Source organism: Gorilla gorilla, chromosome 2 (genome assembly GCF_029281585.2).
Source record: "Gorilla gorilla gorilla isolate KB3781 chromosome 2, NHGRI_mGorGor1-v2.1_pri, whole genome shotgun sequence".
NCBI lineage: Eukaryota > Metazoa > Chordata > Mammalia > Primates > Hominidae > Gorilla > Gorilla gorilla.
The window spans coordinates 111,009,469-111,030,587 of NC_086017.1; the positions used below are offsets into that span (position 1 = coordinate 111,009,469).

Below are 21,119 nucleotides of genomic sequence, written 5' to 3' on the forward strand. Positions count from 1 at the left end.
TCTGAAGCAATGGTTCGGCTGTACCTTGGCCCCTTTTAGTCACAGCTGGAGCTGGGGCAGCTGGGAATTAGGCTGCCATGTCCTAAGGCTGCACAGAGCAGCTGGGCCCAGGGCCTAGCCCACGAAACCATTTTTTCCTCCTAGGCCTCTGGGCCTGTTTGGTGGGGCTGGGGAGGGCTGCCACGAAGGTCTCTGAAGTGCCCTGGAGGCATTTTCTCCATTGTTTTGGCTATTAACATTTGGCTCCTCTTGTGCAAACTTCTGTAGTGAGCTTGAATTTCTCCCCAGAAAATGGCTTTTCTTTTCTACCACATGGTCAGGCTGCAAATTTTCAAGCTTTTATGCTCTGCTTTGCTTTTAAATATAAGTTATCTCTGCTTATGCAAATGAGCATAGGCTTTTAGAAGCAGCCAGGCCACCTCTTGAACACTTTGCTGCTTAGAAATTTCTGCCGGATACCCTAAGTCATCTCTCCCAAGTTCAAAGTTACACAGATCCCTAAAGCAGGGGCACAATGCCACCAGTCTCTGCTAAAGCATAGCAAGAGTGACCTTTGCTCCAGTTCCTGATAAGTTCCTCATCTCCATTTGAGACCACCTCAGCCTGGACTTCATTGTCCATATCACTATCAGCATTTTGGTCAAAACCGTTCGACAAGTCTCTAGGAGGTTCCAAACATCCCTCATATTCCTGTCTTCTTCTGATCCTTCCAAACCGTTGCAACTTCTGCCCGTTACCCAGTTTCAAAGTTGCTTCCACATTTTTTAGGTATCTTTATAGAAATGTCCCACTTCTCTGGTACCAATTTTTTGTATTCTTCCATTTTTACACTGCTATGAAGAACTACCTGAGACTGGGTAGTTTATAATGAAAAGAGGTTTAATTGACTTCCAGTTCCACAGGCTGTACAGGAGGATGGCTGGGGAGGCCTCAGGAAATTTACAATCATGGCAGAAGATGAAAGGGATGCAACCACATCTTCTTGTGGCAACGAGAGCAAGAGAGTGAAGGGGGGAGTGCTATACACTTTTAAACAACCAGATCTCTTGAGAACTCACTATCATGAGAACAGCAAGGGGGAAATCTGCCCCCATGATCTAATCACCTCCCACCAGATCCCTCCCCCAACATTGGGAATTACAATTCGACATGAAATTTGGGTGGGGACACAGCCAAACCACATCAGCAGGGTAGTGGTAGAAAGAGCATCAAGTGAATTTGGCCCTTTGTAAACATATAAAAAGACAACAATATAATTACAGCTGTCTTACTCATTAACTTTTTTTAAAAAACTTTCTATTTTGAAACTTCAGGCTTAATAGAAAAGTTTAAAAAATAAGAGAATTCCCATATCCCCTTCCCTGAGCTTTCCCCGTGTTAACTTCTTGTATAACCATAATAGAGTTATCAAAACTAAGAAGTCATCACTGGTACTGTATAATTAACTAAACTACAGAGTTTATTTGGATTTCTCCAGTTTTTCCACTAATGTCCTTGTTCTATTCCAGGATTCACTGCAGGATCCCACATTGCACTTAATTAGTTGTTGTATCTTTTTGGTTTCTTCAGACCAGTGACAGTTCCTCAGTATTTCCCTATCTTTCATGACCTTCACACTTTTGAAGAGTATCCATCGTGTATTTTGTAGAATGTCCTTCAATTTGGATTTGTCTGTAATGTTCTCATGATTTGATTAAAGTTATGCATTTTTTGACCAGAATACCACAGAAGTGAGTATGTCCTTCTGGATTTATTATATCAGGGGTACATAATGTTAATATGTCTTATTACCAGTGATGTCAACCTTGATCACCTGGCTAAGGTGGTATCTGCCAGTTTTTTCTATAAAATTATTTTCCCTTTGCAATTAATATCTATTTTAGGGGCAGTACTTTGAGGCTATACAAATATCTGTTTTTCCTCAAACTTTTGCCTGCTAATTCTAGCAAATATTGGTAGTTCTTGCCTGCGACAGCCATTACTGTAATGGTTTTTCTATTTTTCTCATTCCTTCAACATGTGTTACATTTATTACAGAATTCTTCTTTAAGAAACAATTATCTCCTTTCCCCCATTTACTTGTTTGTTCAATTATTTATTTACATCAGTATGGACTCATTGATACTTATTCTATGAGTTATAAGGTAATAGTATTGTTTTTTATTTTGTTGCTCAAATTCACTTACTTTTCTTACTCATTTAAATAATGTTGATTGGTTACCCACTCTGTGCCAAGCACTGTGTTTACAACTTTCATTTATATATAAGCTGTCATGTTTAATCACTGAAATAGTCCCAAAAGAAGAAGTGTTATAAGTCACATTGTATAGACAATGAAACTAAATCTGAGAAGGGACATACACTAGTTTAAGTAGCAGAACCAGAAGTCAGACCCAGGTCTCCCATATCCACTTCAAGACACCCAACTTATCTGGAGACTCAAGCATATACAGCAAACGAGATAGGAAAGCAAACAGATGCCATTACTGATATATAAAATTCTACATTCCAATTTTGTGAAATTGTAAATGAGCCTAACAGGCTAGCAAGTCAAAATCCAGGAAATCACACAAGCCTGCACACCAGCACCTTGTTGTTCATGCACCTTGCACCTCTGTGGCCTGAAAGCCACACACAGGAGCTCAGAGGAAAGAGGAGTAGGTTCCATTCTCCAGGATTCCCACTAGAGCCCAGTAAGTTAAAAGAAAAAAAACCACCACAGAATGAACATTAAGCTATCGCTAAACTTAACCCTATCATTTTCATCCCTTTAACCCTAAGAGGTGAGATATTCTTGGCCAATGGTAAGAAAGAAAATGGACCACATACCTTCTCAATAGAGGCATTTAACTTCCTGTCAAGTGACATGTCTTAGATTAATGTGGAAAAAAGCCATCAAGTATGATTGTATCAGAGGAGAGACTTGCAAATTAAGACATTGTGGTCTGTGCTGTCAGAATTCAGACCAATCTGCCAAGCTGCTATTAATTTGCCAAAATATGAGACTATCATGAATATTACATGTGTATATTCATATAATGTATATTTAATATATATTTTTATATTTAGCATATATATTTTCATCCCAGCAGTTAATAGGAAAGACAACGAAATATAAGGCAACCCCAAATATACAAATGTCTGCTAATGCCTGAGAAGGTTATCTACAGTGGTTAAGGAAAAATGAAGACAAGTTAGAAATCACTTTAAAATTTTTCTTTTTTTCCTTTTTTTTTTTAAAAGATGGGATATTGCTCTGTCTCCCAGGCTGAAGTGCAGTGGTGCCATCATAGCTCACTGCAGCCTCAAACTCCTGGGCTCAAGTGATCCTCCCACCTCAGTCTCCCAAAGTGCTGGGATTACAGGCATGAGCCACTGCACCTAGACTTTGAAATTTCTAGTGATACCACAATACAACAGCTGTTAACAAATTGTATTGGTATCAGTCTAGAACAGTGATTCTCAAACATGGGTAATAGAGGCCGGGGATGCAACTAAACATTTTACAATCTTACAGGACAGCCTTCACAACAAAGAAATATCTAGCCCAAGATGTCAGTAGTGCTGAGAAAAAGAACCCTGTTCTGGAAATATTGAAAGGCAATGCATATGAGGTATATTTGCACATTGAAAGTAGATTTATTTAGAAGAGAGGAATAGATGAATATAAAAGTACCTGGAGAATGTATATCTAGCTGTCTCTCAAGAATATTGTCCCAGAAATATTTGTACTTACTACCTGTGATGGCTAATTTTAATGTGGCAACTTGGCTAGGCCGTAGGATACCCAGATAGTTGGTTAAACATTATTCTGGGTGTTCTGTGATGGTATATTTGCATGAGATTAACATTTAAATGGGTAGACCTGAGCAAAGAGGATTGCCCTTCATAATGTGAGAGGGCCTTGTCCTGTCAGTTGAAGGCCTGAATAGAACAAAAGACTGACTCTCCCCAACCCCCCAAGAGAATTCTGCCTGACTGCCTTCTAACTGAAACATTGGCTCTTCCTGATTCTGTGGCAGCCTGTTGGCCTTCAGACTTGAATTGGGACATCAGCTTTGCAGATTTTGGGCTTTTCAGCCCCATAATCATGTGAGCCAATTCCTTATAATATATATATATATATGGTCATATAATCTCCTATTGGTTCTCTTTCTCTGGTGAACCCTGAGTAATACACTATCTGTGAAGCTCCTTTTAGTCTGGGATTTGAGTTAGTTGGTTTTGTTGTTTTATAAATAGTCTAAGAAATACTATTCTCATTGGTTTTTTGCTGTAATTACCCTCTTGCTAGGCATTATCTATGTAATATAATGCCATCCAATCCAATGTTGGAATAAGCATTTGAATCACAAACATACCCCAATGTTGTGTAGGTCAACCCTGTTCTTATAATCTAATCTCTTAGCCTTTTACTGCCTTTTAAACCCAAGCTCTTGACCATGTTTTATTTAGTAAAACAAATGGTAAATGTTAACTAGAAGTGTTCACTGCCATCTCCTCACACAAGGCTGTCTGATACCAACAACCGTACTAGTTGCCACCTCCAAATTAGATTCAAATGTCATGCTGAAAATTTCCCATTGGTATTTTGCTTTTTATACAGTTTGTAAATGGAAAGCTTTAACTCTGAATTGGAAACTTCCTAGTGTAAGCATTTGCATCAATTTTGTATTCTTTCAAACTAGGTACATTTGCCAAAGTCATTACTTTCTTTGATACAAAAATAGTCCAGGATTGGCTTCTCTGACTAATGTAAATTAAAAGGGAAGATTAGAAATTCACATGCTCCCTAATTTTAAAAATTCTAATTCTAAATCCTAAATGCCAGTTTTAAAAGAAGTAATTATTAATTATTAATGGCCTAAGGAAAATAATGTTAGTGGATTTCTAACAAGGGAAAAAACCCAAAACCAGACCTAATACTGTACTTCAATATTGAACATCTCATTGATTATCTTCCTCTTCCTTTCTCTTGTCTCATTTGGGGTACTCCAAAGCATGCACTTAAGAGAGCTTAGGAAGAGATGTTTTTAATCTACATTTTCTACTAGAGCCTTTTTTATGGATGAAAAAGAAATTGGAAGCTGCTGAGATGAGACATCTGTGTTCTACAATTCCCTGTTTGCTGCTCTCTTCCTCATTATCACAAATAGCAAAGTTAGCTATGATCTGAGAGTATTTTTCCAATTTAGTTTATATTCATGTTAAGTGACAGCCACATTTGGAGAAAAGCTGACAGCCCTAACTTTTATTTTTTTGTATTAATCTCCAAGGATTTAGGCAAGTTCCTAAAGATAAATCCATTTCCCCCTCTCAGGAAGGGCTTGCCTTGAATTACTCACCAAATCCCAGAAATAGCCCATCGTGATTGCTTCCTAGTGTCACCAGATGTTAGTTTCTGCAGACCTTGCTGGGGACTATCCATCCTAGGCATGACATTTAACACAAGAACCTTTTTGATCCTAAGTCAGTTATACTCAGTAATGGCTGGTTGGAGACAGCTGAGCTCCTGCTAAATACCAGCTCTGGTTAAGGATCCGGGAAGCAGAAAGACTTTGCAACTTCAAAGGAAGGGTTCACATAATTCATTTCACATTACCATTATGTGGTATTACTATGAGTAAAAATGTTCTAAATGTCCCAAAAGTATCTGAGTCACCTGCAGGACCAAAATGGAGGAGAGACCACAGCACTGCCAGTCCAGATTACTAGACAACTCTGCCCTGAAGCAGCAGGAGTTACCCATCCACCGGCTATATTTCACGGCCAGGAGAGTCCTCTTTGTCTTTTTCGCAACAGGAATATTCTGCCTTTGTATGGGCATCATCCTTATATTGTCTGCAAGGAGCACTCAGGAAATAGAGGTTTGTCCCATCTTACAATTTGAATGCAGTTTCTGAGAATTTTCAGCTTTGGCACCATACATGAGAATGGTTAGTTTGAGAACACAGGCCCTCAAGAGGGTATGGATAAGACGGGAACATCCCTGTTTCTGCTGGCAAGCACAGATGGTGACAGAGCCTGTGTAGAGTGGCTTTGTTCATCTCTGCTCCCTCTTGAGGGCAGTTACTCTCAAGCCAGTGAGCTCAGACATATTTGTGTACAAGGGATTGACAAAGTTAGAAGCTTTTTTTTTTTTTTTTTTCTGAGATGGAGTCTTGCTCTGTCACCCAGGCTGCAGTGCAGTGGCGTGACCTTGGCTCACTGCAACCACCGCCTCCTGGGTTCAAGCAATTCTACTGCCTCAGCCTCCCTAGTAGCTGGGATTACAGACGCCTGCCACTACACCCGGCTATTTTTTTTGTATTTTTAATAGAGATGGGGTTTCATCATGTTTGCCAGGCTGGTCTTGAACTCCTGACCTCATGATCTGCCCACCTTGGCCTCCCAAAGTGCTGGGATTACAGGCGTGAGCCACCATGCCTGGCTGAAGCTTTTTTTTTTTTTTTTTTTTTTTTTTATGCTGGCAGGGAAGAGAGCAAGTGACCAATAGGGGAAGAAGGAGAGTCAAGGCCACATGACTGCCAGAGACCCATGAGTCATATTGATAAAAAGAGTAAAGTGTCCAAGATACAGATCTTCAATATTGCCCCACATTCAAGCATTGTGTCTTTCCCTTTGCAAATGAACTCCCTCTGAGATCCAGGAAAGACAAGAGCCCAAGTCTTTCCGGCATCTTAAGGATATTTAGCAAAGCTAAGTTCTACTCAGAGTGAGAAAAGCTGATGCTAAGGGCAGACCTCTCAGGCACAAGCCTTTTGCCAACTTAATAAGCTGTTGGAGGATGAGAATCCCCGAAGCTGGTCTAGAGAGGGAAGACAAGAGCTAGTCTAAGGCTTGATTGGCCATGCCCATATTCAGTCTAATTATTAAGTATATGTTTCATCCATATCAACTCCAGGCAGATTTCTGGACATCCCAGACCGCATGAGCTCCACTCTGAAAGAAGTAACCATGGAAAGCTGATCTATTCCCTCTCCCGACATGGCTACTGGCAAAATTAAGATTAAGGCCAAGTCTACCAACATTGGTTTAAAATTTATGAGTGTCGCCTGGGTGCGGTGGCTCATGCCTGTAATTCCAGCACTTTGGGAGGCTAAGGCAGGCGGATCACCTGAGATCAGGAGTTTGAGACCAGCTGTGGTGAAACCCTGTCTCTACTAAAAATACAAAAATTAGCCGGGCATGGTGGCACATGCCTGTAATTCCAGCTACTCAGGAGGCTGAGGCAAGAGAATCACTTGAACCTGGGAGGCAGAGGTTGCAGTGAACAAAGATTGTGCCACTGCACTCCAGCCTGGGTGACACAGCGAGACTCCATCTCAAAATAAAATAAAATTTATGAGTGTCTGAAGGTGCCTACGGGTTCTGTTGACTATGCAGATGAGTAAGATGAGGAAGAGTGGATTCGTGCCCTCAATGAGCTGAGAACAGAATAGGTAAAATACTCTGTGGTAAGAACAGAGAGCTTAGCCAGCTGCATCACCACCCCCTTCCTTGCACATTGCCCAGTATGTGATAGGCACACACTTATTGAAAGAATGGACTAGGTCAGATAGTGCGGAACCCAAAGAGGAAAATGTCTTTTCAGGCTCTACTCTTCCTCCCAAAGCACACTGCTCTGTTGCCTCTCTACTTAACATTTTTTCCTCCCCACTTCCAGCTCCCACCGCTTATCTCCCTAGGAATTAAATGACAGCAAGACCTCCAGTGTTATGTGTAAACTTCCACCAGGCTCCACCATGTGGCACAGGCAAAATGGCAGGAGGAGATGAATCTTGCCTTGCTGAAGGGGATAGCAAAGGAATGGGCTCACAATGTTGATGTCCATTTCCACAGAGTTCATGCAATTTACTTTTCTACTTTCTTCCTCACCAATCCCTTTCATTCTGGTTCTTCTTTCCATGTCATTCTTACTTCCTCCCTTGCAACCCTGCCCCCCACCCCCCCACTGTGGAGTGCAGCCTTCACTAAGAGGTACCCATGCATGAGAAGGTGACCTCATTCCATTACCAACTATTGGCCATGGCCGCTCCACAAACAGAATGCTTTTATCTCATGAAATCTATGGGCATTTTCCAACTAACATTGTTTCTTTAGTTGCTTCAGATAGGATTGCTTCTGACACTTCACTTTTATACTCAAAAACCAGTGTTTCATTAACCAGTGTATCATTGGGTGATAATATAGAGTGCACACTCCAGGCCAATGTGATCAGGCACAAACATCATAGAAAAGACTTCTGAGTTAGCCTTTCCTCTTCTCACTCAGCCCTGGGACACAAGGTTGTGCTCTCTCTGCAGTTCACTTTAAACAAGAATAATTTCTGCCTCTCCAAAATTCTATGACGAGCAGACTGTGATCTTTGCTCCATCTCATAGCTACTCATGTACAAGTCCACTCAAGTAGCAAACTGAGGATACTGTCATTGCATAGACAATAGATAAGGGATATTTTTTAGGCAAGAAAGCACCATAGATATCAACTACTCAAAAATTATTTGATCATGAAATATTTTCTTGAGTACTACATTGATAGAACTCACAAGAGGAATTCATGAAGTAGCATGTATACTACAATGACCTCACAGATCAATTAATTGCTGCATGAAATGATGCTGATGGGCAAAATGTGGACCCTAGAGGTTAACCACTTAACTCAAGGTCAGAGATTGGCTGAACTAGAACCCCAGTTTCCTCAGTCACCATTCAGTATGCTGTCTCTCCATTGGGATACAGCCCTGTTCTTTAATGCTTTTTATAAATTGAAATGTAGTCTACAAACAGAAATGGCATAAATATTTTCAAAATAATAGTTCAAGCCTTGCTGTGTATTTAAAGAATGATTTAGCTACATATAAGCATCTAAGTACAATGAAGTGTTGCATTTTCACTAGTCTTCAATTTAGTGTTCACACTTCACCTTTGGGCTTCAAAACCGTTAGTAGCTTTACAAGAATGCAAATTCCTTCTGTCTTCCTTGTTAGTCTTCTCTCCAAAAGAATCCTAACTTCTACTAGCACCTTACCCAGGGGAAAGCCACTCTCTTGTTCCCTGCTTCTCCGCACTCTCATAATCATCTAATCACTCCTCAACACAGTGAGGGCAAGCCAGAAGCAGCCCACTGCAGCATCCAGGACAGCCCCAGGGCCCCTGAGATGAACATTCTTGCAGATAAGGCAGCAGTGCAGCCCTGTGCCCACCCGCCTGAGCCTCTCCTCCTTACTCTTCTAGCTGCATCTTCACAGAACGCAGTGCCTCAGCCAGAGCTCACAGGAGCCACCAATTTGGGACATACTACCCTTTTTTTTTTCTTTTTTTTAAGGAGTCCATTAAACCATTTTTCACAGAATTTTACTTTTAAAAAACAGAATGCAACAGCATTTTAGAACCGGAATAATTCAACATACATCAATAATCTTACATTTTGGAAACACTTCTTTTTCTGTTTGTTCATTTTTAATAACTTCCTCTGGATGCCATGTAGAATAATTCACTAGTATAAATATTTTCCATACAATAGAATGGAAAAACAGTGAAGTGACTTCCCCATAAAGTTGATTAGACTCAGGCTGTAAGCCTAGTTCTCATGAGTCATTGACTAATACCTTCCTAGCAACTGACACCTCTTTATGATCGAGGGTAAAGCTTCATCACAACAGGTTATATAAATAGGCAACAGAAACACCAAACTCTGGGCCAGTGGCAAAATGCTGCCAAGTCCCCAGATGAAAGACTGTGGGAAGGCCCACGCCTCCTGAACATCCCCAGAAATACTGGCCCTGCACAGTGGGCTGCCCCATTCGTGTCCTAGACTCCATGCCCCTGACCCAGACAGGCGGAGACTTGGGTGGACTCCAGATTTGAATTTTAAGATATGTACCAATGTAACTTTTTAATTAATCATTTTTTTCTTGCCTGACAGATTAATTACACAAGAATATGTGCAAATTGTGCAAAACTGCGAGAAAATGCCTCTAACTTTGACAAGAAATGCACCTGCTCTATTCCCTTTTACCTTTCAGGAAAAATGATGGTAGGTGAAATTCAAGAAACTCAGTTGACTTTACACTGATCTATTCCTATGTAACACTTAGCAGTAAGTTCACACTTTCCATGAAATGCTTTCCAAAACTGAAAATATGAAACACAAAGCAGGATGGTGGTGGTGAATCCGAAAGATTGTTGAGTTCATATCCCCTCTCTCCTTTTTGAGTATTATTCTCCTCCTTTGTTTCTAAGTTGCAAGATTCTTTACCTATCCAACTTTGTAACATAAATCTTATCTACCAAACAGGTTTTACTCTAAATATCAGCACAGGGACTTTGTGTGAATTTACATTGAATTTAACCACTCATTTTATAGTGAGAAAATTAATGGGCTAAGAGGTGAAGTAAGTTGGCTACGGTCACATAGTAGGTTGGTGTCGGGGGTCACACACTTGGGGAAACCTTCCTTGGGTCTCCCCAAGTCATTCCACATGTGCAATTATGTAATTCCCAAGGAGACAGTCTGGCTGTCCAGCACTGTGAGAAATGCCAAAGAAATATTGAGAGAAGTCCCCACTCATGGGCTGATTTAAGTCTCATGTTAGTCAAGTCCTCTGAGAAGCAGATGCCCAGACAGGGTGAGACATCGGAGAGATTTACTGGGTGAAGCCTCTGAGGGGAAATGGGGAAGGAGCAGGAGGAGGTTGGGAGAGCTCTGACCCTTAGAAAGCAGAGGGGAGGAGAGAAGGAAGGAAGGAGGGAAGGAGAGAAGTGAGGAATATTTTTCAGGAGATGATGAGTCTGGTTTAGAACCAGCTGAATTTGAGGTGGGAGCAGGGCCTTGAGATAGAATGCTCAGTGGGTGGCTCAAGAGAAGGCCTCCCTGTACCTAGATTTAGCCCATGTAGAGTCATTTATGAAGGGGAAGGATGGGGGACCGGTTCAGTGTGGAGGATGCTGCAGGGGGGAAAAGTGTAGAGTCCAGAAACAGAACAGGACCTTAAAGTACACTTGAGGAGTTGAAGGAAATCAAATTTTTCGTTTGATTAAGTCTCGACTAACAAGTAAGACTGTGGAGGCCATGAAAAGGCTCCTCTCAGATCTACTGCAGGGAGTGTAATTGAGGGATATCCCCAGCTGCTGTGCTCTGAAATCACCATGTGTTTGCACCAATATCATGATTTCACAGCCACCTCAGCCAGTGGCTGAGCACAGTAGGGACATCAAGGTAGGTTCTTTCCTGGGAGTGGGGACTCTTCTGATGGATGTCCTTGGGGACTTCCTGTCAGCCTTGCTGAAACTTTAAGAATGCATTGTAGTCTTGGCTCTTCCTCCCTCACTCTCTTCACCCTCTCTTGCTGCCCTCCTTCCTTCCTTTCTTCTTTCCTCTCTCCTTTCGTCTTGAGGGCTCAGAATACTAAAGTTTTTGGAAAAAAAAAACAAACAAAAACCAAAAGTGCTTCAATTCCCATCGATCGGCGTCCTTCAAAACTAAAACAGCAAATGAAATGTTACCAGCTGCTATCCATTCCCTTCAGGCAGAGCCTTCTCATAAAAACCCAACTAAACTACTTAGAGCAATCACAGGGCCTTCAGCTCGGCAGCTACCATGCATGACACATGGGAACCACAGCAATGAATCCACGCAAGGCTCTGTCTTAAAATAAGCGAAGAAATCCTGCACAAAGTGCCACTGAATTTAAAGAGAAGAAATACCATAAAGTGAATTGTGCCTCCAGGGATCATCAAGATGATCTTGGAGGCCTTGTTCAGCTAAATCTTGCACAAAGAATCACTGAAAAGAGACTCTTGAAACACCCCAGTCCCTAGTGTGCTGAGTGTTCTTTGTCTGTTTATTTTGTCATATATGTGAACATATAACTCTGATTAAGTAGAATTATCTTTTTAGCTTCCATTCTGTGGATTTCATATTTTCTGTAGTCATGGGTCAACAATAGAGGTTCCTGCTTTGGATGAGGAAACGTAATGGGTCCTTCACACTAAGCCTGGCTTGCTTGCCTTCATGCCAACACTCCCTGTTGACTATGATGCTGCCTGCTTCTTCGTCATGCAGCCTTTCTTGCATTCTTCGTCTTCAGCCTTTCTTGCATTCTAAGGCTGGCCACATTTACCATGACTTTCCTTCCCTGTTTACCATGGATACCACCTCCCATTTTCCATGCTCATCTTAAAGAAGATGCTCTTTAAGGTCCTTAGGAAAAAGGTCAAAGCCTTTCCAAAATGCTGTTTTTACACAGAGTAAAAGAATCAATGGACTCAGGGACTTGTAAAGGAATGCTTTTGTACTTCTAGCACTGAATATAGCACCTAACACATGAGAAGCACTTAATAAAAGTTAGGCTTTTATATTTTTGAATGCAGGTCTTCATTATTTTGGAGGTATGGCGTGTATTAACTTTAAACAGCTACATTGGACATTTCTATATGTGCTGTTAGTAGAATCTATGAATATGTTAGTTACATCCATATGGATATTTCCATATGTGCTATTAATAAAATCTGTATCAAGTCTGCCTGGAGAATTTCCAGGGCCTTAATATATTACCATAAAGGTGGAACCACGGTGCTAGGTTGTGGCCGGGCAGCCTTACTTACATGGCAGCATACATGAAAGACATATCTCTCATGACAGCAAGGCTCCTCATGGCTAGGGTGAAAATCACCTTCTTTCTTTTGGATCAGTGAATTATTCCATCTTTTTCTCTATAACAAATAGTTCACCATTTCTTAAGCAAGTATTATGTGCCAAGTACTGCATTAGATCCTAGAGATTAAAAAACCAAAAATTCTAGGCCGGGCTTGGTGGCTCACGCCTATAATCCCAGCACTTTGGGAGGCTGAGGCAGGTGGATCACGAGGTCAGGAGATTGGGACCATCCTGGCTAAGACTGTGAAACCCCGTCTCTACTAAAAATACAAAAAATTAGCCGGGTGTGGTGGCAGGCGCCTGTAGTCCCAGCTATTCGGGAGGCTGAGGCAGGAGAATGGCGTGAACCTGGGAGGTGGAGCTTGCAGTGAGCCGAGATCGCGCCACTGCACTCCAGCCTGGGCAACAGAGCGAGACTCCGTCTCAAAAAAAAAAAAAAAAGAAAGAAAAATAAATAAATTACCAAAAAAAAAATCCCTAGACTGGGACTGCAAGGAGCTTCCAGTCTCATGCTTTTCACATGCTCAGCATACACATGCACCTAAATATGCTCAATGGCTTGAATTTCACATTCTTTTTCACGGATTTGCTGTAAAATCACGTTATTTTTGGTGTCAACACAACCTCTAGGCAAAGCATTTTTCCTCATATTTCTGGGAAATGACAACATTTATAAAACCAAATTTTATGTATTGAAAATATGCTTGATTATAAAAATTTTTCATGGCAAGAATGCAGCAGCTCTTTAAAAACATGCAAAAATAGTTATTTAGTTATTCCAACAATTCTGTACAGACCAGGATTTCCCAGTGCAAATTTTTTTTTTTTTTTTTTTTTTTTTTTTGAGACAGGGTCTCACTCTGTCACCCAGGCTAGAGTGCAATGACATGATCAGAGCTCACTCTAACTTTGAACTTCTGGGCTCAAAGGATCCTCTCCTCAGCCTCTGGAGTAACTGGAACTACAGGTGCATGCCACACCAGCCTAATTTTTCTTTTTTTCTTTTTTTGTAGAGACAGGGTTTTGCTACATTGCCCAGGCTGGCCTCAAACTCCTGGCCTCAAGTGATGCTCCTGCCTTGGCCTCCCAAAGCACTGGGATTATAGGCGTGAGCCACTGTGCCCAGCCCCAAAATTGATTTTTTTTAAATGACTTATTGGGTTTCTATTTCCCATACATAGGCTTTGAGTTCCTATCAATTTTTTCTGTGCTTTTATTTTAAAATTTCCTGTCCATGTTTATTAATATTCCAGTTAATTTTTCTTACTCTCCTCTTCTTGCTTTTCTCCCACACAGGGTAATGTTTATATGTACTACAAATTGTATGGCTTCTATCAGAACCTGTATCTATATATTCGATCCAGAAGTAATAGACAACTGGTGGGCAAAGATGTAAAAGTAAGGCTTGATTTAATCTGGTATAATACTCTTTTTCTTTTTTTAAACCAACTGGATTTTTCAGTCTAAAAGAGGAGATGGAAAATAAACTAAAATGTTACAAAACAGAAATGCTGATTTCCTTCTTGTGTAAATTGAAGGGGCTGGGTAGTCAGGATAACCGTTATTAAAAAGTAGCACTTTCCCTCTTTAGAGCAGTGATGTGAATCTTGTCCAACTGAACGGTTATCCTTTCACGCACCATTTTGATAGCAACCTTGAGTAGTTAGGCTCAGCCTGGCTGAGCCTAACTACCATTGTCCTTCCTGTCACTGGGGCCTTCAATCCAGCCTACTTTAAGGAAATTAGGCTCTATTCGATTGAGTAAAAGCCTTTTGCTTTAATCGAATACCTTTTCAAACCTATGATTATACATTGTTACTCTTGGTAGATGATAGCGTGCTAGCAAGAAAAGCTAGAATAAAATTTTTTCCATAGTGACATTATTATACTGAAGTGATTTTTAGCAACCACTCTTTTAAAAATGTATTTGGTAGTTGTGTGGATGGATTCCCTGTGATAAGTCATCTAGTTGTAGACTCATGATTTTTGTACTTTTCTGAATGTAATACTTCAATATTGCCGAGGCCCTGAGTAAGAGTGTGGAACAAAGCCTCCCTACCTCCACCACCCCATTAGATAGTGATACAAGTGAAAAATAAGTTGTTACTATTTTAAACCACTAAAATAAAATAAGCTACATGTCAATAAAAAGAGGATTTAAAAATGTACTTCATTATAGGTTTAGCGCATTATATAGCACAGACAGTAAGGTAAAGTTCCTTTTTGCAGACATTTTTGGTATGCTATGTGTTATTAATGAGGAAAAAACACAGAGACACACACCCACACACATACATATCTCCAAAACACAAAAATGTCCCAGTCTAAGTAAACCAGAGGCCTAGGAAAACCAGGTAGCAGTCTGTAATCTTAGTCACTGCCAATAAGTCATTGGGGGGTAATTTATATTGCCAATGTTCTCACTCTTAACATTCTAAGAGAGTTTACCAAAAGCATTTTTCATTGCTATATCCTCTTGCATCCAGGCTGTTGAAGATTGTGCCCCATTTAAAATGTCTGACAATAAGACCCCCATCGTTCCTTGTGGTGCTATTGCCAACAGCATGTTCAATGGTAGGTGACTTTTCCTATCTCCATGGTGTACCCTTTCACGAGTGTGTAACAACCTAAATGTCCAGAAATTCACCTCTGAAGCTAAGTGGCAGTTTTTTGTTTTGTTCCATTTTAATTCTGTAAGCATCATCTGGACTAATGCAGAGCACTGACTTACAGTATGTCATTTGCAAATAATTTCTCTCTTGCCAAAAATCTGAAGGAATAGTCAAGGAACATGAGTTAAATGGAGCTTAAGGGTATTTTTCAATAATTGGCTCAATTTTGACAGGAAAAAGAATGGTCTTGTGATTCCAGCATCCATGGCATGTAGGTGTGTCGAGAGTCTGCAAAATCCCTGATTTATTTGTCAGCTGTGTCTGGTTCTGCATTTCAAAGGGTGGCGAAATTGCTAGACTGCATCTCTAACACAATTTTTAATTTCCTTACAGACACCATAATTCTTTCACACAACATTAATTCATCTGTACAAATAAAGTGCCAATGTTAAAGAGTAGACTTACATGGTGGACAGATAAGTATGTCAAATTTCAGAATCCAAGTTCCAAGAATCTTGCTGATGAATTTAGAGGTAAGATCCATACAGTAGCTCAATATACGTATCTCTTTTTTTTTTTTTTTTTTGAGACGGAGTCTCGCTCTGTCACCCAGGCTGGAGTGCAGTGGTGCGATCTTGGCTCAATGCAAGCTCCATCTCCCGGGTTCACGCCATTCTCCTGCCTCAGCCTCCCGAGTAGCTGGGACTACAGGTGCCCGCCACCACACCCGGCTAATTTTTTGTATTTTTAGTAGAGATGGGGTTTCACCATGTTAGCCAGGATGGTCTCGATCTCCTGATCTCGTGATCCGCCCACCTCAGCCTCGCAAAGTGCTGGGATTACAGGCTTGAGCCACTGTGCCCGGCCACTTATCTCTTTATAAAAACTTTGTTTCTGACATGTGGGGAAATGTTTATGAATCCTCCTTCTTTATCTCCTTGTTGACTCCTTTTTGTTCTAACTCTCCCTACCATAAACATCTCCAATCCATACCTATCAAAAACATGAAATGCTTGATGCCCTGGTTTCTTCCAGTTTTCATTAGGGAATAGACAATGGTTTAAGACACCTATTGCTTCAGTTATAATAAGGATGAACATGTAATTTGTTGTCCAAACTGGTACCCTTTAGAGAGTGAAAGGGAGCACTTGAATATACTTACTTAAAATTTTTATTTATCAATCAATAAACTGACATCATATTGATGGGCTTATAAAATAATCCAATTAAAAACTATTTTCTTGGGAGGCCAAGACAGGCAGATCACTTGAGGTCAGGAGTTTGAGACTAGCCTGGCCAAGATTGTGAAACTCTGTCTCTACTAAAAATACAAAAAATTAGCTGAGTGTGGTGGTGCGTGCCTGTAGTCCCAGCTACTTGGGAGGATGAGGCTGGAGAATTGCTTGAACCTGAGAGGTGGAGGTTGCAGTAAGCCAAGATTGTGCCACTGCATTCCAGCCTGGGTAACAGAGTGAGACTCTGTCAAAAAAAAAAATATATATATATCAAAAATTAAAATGGCATGTACATTAAACCAACTTACAAAACTACTCCAGTTATTATCTAAACATTAAAAGATAACATAAACTGAGTCCTGGAGGGGCTTCAAGATGGCTGACTAGATGTATCTGGTACTTGCCTCTTCCACAGACAGGAGCTACAGAGAGTGAGTAGGTAATCACTCTTGGAATTTACGAGAGAATACTAGAATTCAACAGAGAAGTGATGGGAGGTGTTACCAGTGACGAATCCATACGGGTCTGCAGCAACTTGATTGTTGCCTCCTTAGAGGAAAGAATTTAGTCAAGGGGCATAAGACAGAGGGAGAGACCGAGGAGGCAAGTTAGAGCAGGAGTGAAAGTTTATTAAAAAGTTTTAGTGGAGGAATGAAAGGAAGTAAAGTACATTTGGAAAAGGGCCAAGCGGGCGACTTGAGAAATCCAAGTGCCCTATTCAGCCTTTGACTTGGGGTTTTATACATTGGTGTGGTTCTGGAATTTGCATCTCTCCTCCCTTGATTTTCACTTGGGGTGGGCTGTCTGCACGCACGATGGCCTGCCAGCACTTGGGCGGGAAGGGGGGAGGCGGGGCACACGCACCGTGTGTTTACTAAAGTTGTGCACATGCTCATTTGAGGCATTTTTTTCCTTACCAGTCAGGTGTTACTAAGGAAAGTCATATATCAGTTAAATGCCTCCATTTTGCCTCTTAGTGCCCATGCTTGAGCCTGCTCACCCAACTCCTGAGATTTTATTGGGAAGCTGATGATCACCAGCTTCAGGTGTTTTCTACTGGGAGACTGCAGTAACCTGGCGCCAGCTGCAACCAATTATTATTTTACAGAGACAGTTTAACAACCACCTGACTATCACCTGATGGTCACCTGACATTCCTGGGTTGGGTGCCTCTCCTGCCCTGCTCTTGCCTGCCTAACTACCTACTCTAACAGATGCACCAAAAGCAGGGAAGGAGGGGAAGAAAGGCGGCCTGTTTGGCTGGGATCAGCTGAAAGTCTGGGGAGGCCCCCTAGCGAGGGAAAAGATTGTAAGTGAGAGATCTCCAGCAGTTCATATTCCCACTGCTGACTCCTACAACCCTAGCCATGGGAGAGCCCCTTGACTCTCATGGGCCATGAGACTAACAAACACAGAGAGCTCCCTGGAAACCGCGTGAAGGCATTACCCCAGAAAGAGAAATTCATGCTGGGTCCCACAAACTCCAAAGTCCTAAGCAGGTGCAGCACAGCACCATTTTGAGAGCCCAGCCCATACCAGACTGCATCCTGGGCAGCTGCCTGAGCCTGCTGCCTGGGCGGTAACAGGAGCCACAGGTAGCAATGTGCCCCAGCAGAGGGGCAGCCATGTGTTTTCAAATGCCTGGAGGACAATGAAAAACAGGCCAGGTGCAGTGGCTCATGCCTGTAATCCCAGCACTTTCGGAGGCTGAGGTGGGTGTATCACAAGGTCAGGAGTTCAAGACCAGCCTGGCCAACACAGTGAAACCCCATCTCTACTAAAAATACAAAAAGTAGCCGGGCATGGTGGCGCATGCATGTAGTCCCAGCTACCCAGGAGGCTGAGGCAGGAGAATCGTTTGAACCTGGGAGGTGGAGGTTGTAGTGAGCTGAGATCACGCCACTGTACTCCAGCTTGGGCAGAGTGAGACTTCATCTCAAAAAAAAAAAAAAAGAAAAAAAAAACAACAACTCTGCCTTCATCACTAGGAAGGCTACAGCCCAACATGAGCATTCTGCCTATGGCCTTGGGGTCACTCCACCCTGGCCTACCGCAGTCAGCATCTGCATGCACCACTGGGGAGCCTGAGGGCACTGCCCAGCCTGGCTCCAACCCCTGCAATACCTGAGCACATAGTCCAGGGGCCTGGGAACCACACAGCCCAGCCCACCACCAGTGGAACATGAGCACTCCTCCCAGTATCTGAGGTTAGGCCCACTCAACCTGTTGCTACCACCACAGCTGGCACCCACCCACACATGCCACCTGCACGTATGGCAACTGGCTTGCCCAACCCATGGTAGCTACCACCAACACCAGCGAGGACCACTGGGGTCCCAGAGCATTGTCCCACCACTGCTACTGCCATTGTCCACACCACATCCACTGCCCAGACACTCAAGAACCCATCAGTCCACCTGACCCACCACTGCCATTCCTGGCACCCGAGAAAGCCATCTGGAGGCCCAAGAAGCAGCCTGCCTGGGCTTCCTAATACTAGTCACAGTGTACATCCTGGGGTCCAAGGACCCCCGTGCTCAGTTCACTGCTGCCATCACTGGGGCCCAAAAACTGACCTACCTGGTGCCCTAGTCCCCAGCAAAACTTCACCACAGCCTCCACTAACAACCACACTCTGAGCCACAGAAGAAATCACTGACACCATAGATGCTGTTTAAAGCCAAAGAAATCAAACACTGTAACTGCCCAAAGAGTTCTTCCTGCCCTTCCGTAAACAAAATTGACTCACTGAGACCATGTCATTGCAGTAAAGCAAGATTTTAGTTGATCTGAGGCCAGCCACACCACACGGGAAATGGAGTTATTACTCAAATCAATCTCCATGAAGGCTCGCAGGTTAGGAGTTAGATAGTTAGGTGGGCAGGAGGCCCACCTCCTGGTAGGGAGGATAGGGAACATGCTGATTGGTTGGGTCAGAGATAAAATCATAGAGAATCAAAGCTGTCCTCTTGTGCTGAGTCAGTTCCCGAATGAGGGCCACAGGACTGTTTGGCAGGTCCAGCTGCGGCCATCCAGTTGTCAGAAATGCAAAAACCTGAAAAGACATCTCAAAAGTCCAATCTCAGGTTCTACAATAGTGATGTTATCTGCAAGTAACTGGGGAAGTTGCAAACCTTATGACTTCCAAATAATGGCTGGTAATTATTTAGAATTCAAGCCCCTCTCATCCTCCTAACGTGGCAGCCTTTCATTAGTTTTGTAAGAACAGTTTAATTTTGAGAAAGGACTATTATCACTCAAACTATAAACTTCTCCCAAAGTTAGCTTGGCCTACACCCAGGAATGAGCTGGGGCAGCCAACCTGTGGGGCTAGAAGCAAGATAGAGTCAGCCATGTCAGATTTCTCTTACTGTTATAATTTTGCAAAGGAGGTTTCAAAACTATCCTACTGCATGCACCCAGAATCAAAGCCAAAGTGCCCTACCCAACCAACACCATAGATACATCTTTAAAAAAATGTCCTCCCCCATAAAAGCAAAATTTAAAAATCGGAAGATGTGACTGTAATACCAGATGCACAGATATCAACGGAAGGATGTAGAAACCATGAAAAAGCAAGGAAATAGGATACCTCCAAGGAAACACAATAATTCTCCAGCAACAGATCCCAATCAAAAAGAAATTTGTTCAGGAGTATGTTAATTTCCATGTATTTGTACAGTTTCAAGAGTTCCTCTTGGAACTGATTTCTAGTTTTATTCCACTGTGGTCCAGGAAGCTACTTGGTATGATTTCAGTTTTTTAAAGTTTATTGAGATTTGTTGTGTGGAAGAGATAAACACAATTGATAAACCGCTAGCTGGACTAACCAAGAAAAGAAGAGAGATGCTTCAAATAAGCAAAATGAAAAAGGAGACATTACAACTGATACCACAAAAAAACAAAAGATCATCTGAGACTATTATGAACAGCTAACAAACTTTTATGCTAACAAACTGGAAAACCTAGAGGAAATGAATTCCTGGAAACATACAACCTTGTTTGAACTAAGTTTCAATAAAGATTCAGACTTGTTCAAGTTTGAACTAAGTTTGAATTAGGAAGAAACAGAAAACCTGAGCAGACAAATAATGAGTAGCAAGATTGAGTCAGTAATAAAAAAATCTTCCAACAAAGAAAAGGCCAGGATTGGATGGATTTACTGCAATATCCTACCAAATGTATAAAGAATAACTAATACCAATCCTCCTCAAACTATTCCAAAAAATCGAAGATGAGGGAACTTTCTCTAACTCTCTAATTCTGCAAGACTAGCATTATTACCCTGATACCAAAACCAGACAAGGACACAACAAAAAAAATGGAAACTATCGGCCAATATCCCTGATGAACATAGATGCAAAAATCCTCAACAAAATACTAGCAAATCAAATCCAGTGGCATATCAAAAAAACAAAAATGCACCATGATCATTACACATTCTATGCATGTAACAAAATTTCACATGCACCTCATAAATATGTACAAATATATCAAAAACAAATAAATAACATGTAAATCTTTTTATTTTTATTTTTAGTTACCAGCTCTTACACAGAAAAAGGTGAATTTTAAAAAATTTAAAAAATAAAAGTAAATCTAAAAAAGAGAT

The 21,119-nt window shown here is 41.6% G+C and overlaps 1 protein-coding gene and 1 long non-coding RNA gene across 4 annotated transcripts in view; one reads left to right on the forward strand and one right to left on the reverse strand.

Moving 5' to 3' along the window:
* LOC115933981 (uncharacterized) overlaps positions 1-21,119 on the reverse strand; it is a 139,839-nt gene that overhangs the window by 59,834 nt on the left and 58,886 nt on the right. The gene's annotated exons all lie outside the window — the stretch shown is intronic.
* Positions 3,979-21,119, forward strand: part of LOC101137681 (cell cycle control protein 50C) — a 28,087-nt gene continuing 10,946 nt past the window's right edge. Inside the window, 7 exon segments of the mRNA XM_004035975.5 lie at positions 3,979-4,092; positions 5,651-5,867; positions 9,928-10,038; positions 13,957-14,058; positions 15,147-15,234; positions 15,666-15,704; positions 15,707-15,833. Coding sequence (XP_004036023.5) covers positions 5,676-5,867; positions 9,928-10,038; positions 13,957-14,058; positions 15,147-15,234; positions 15,666-15,704; positions 15,707-15,833 — 659 coding nt within the window. The 5' untranslated portion in view covers positions 3,979-4,092; positions 5,651-5,675.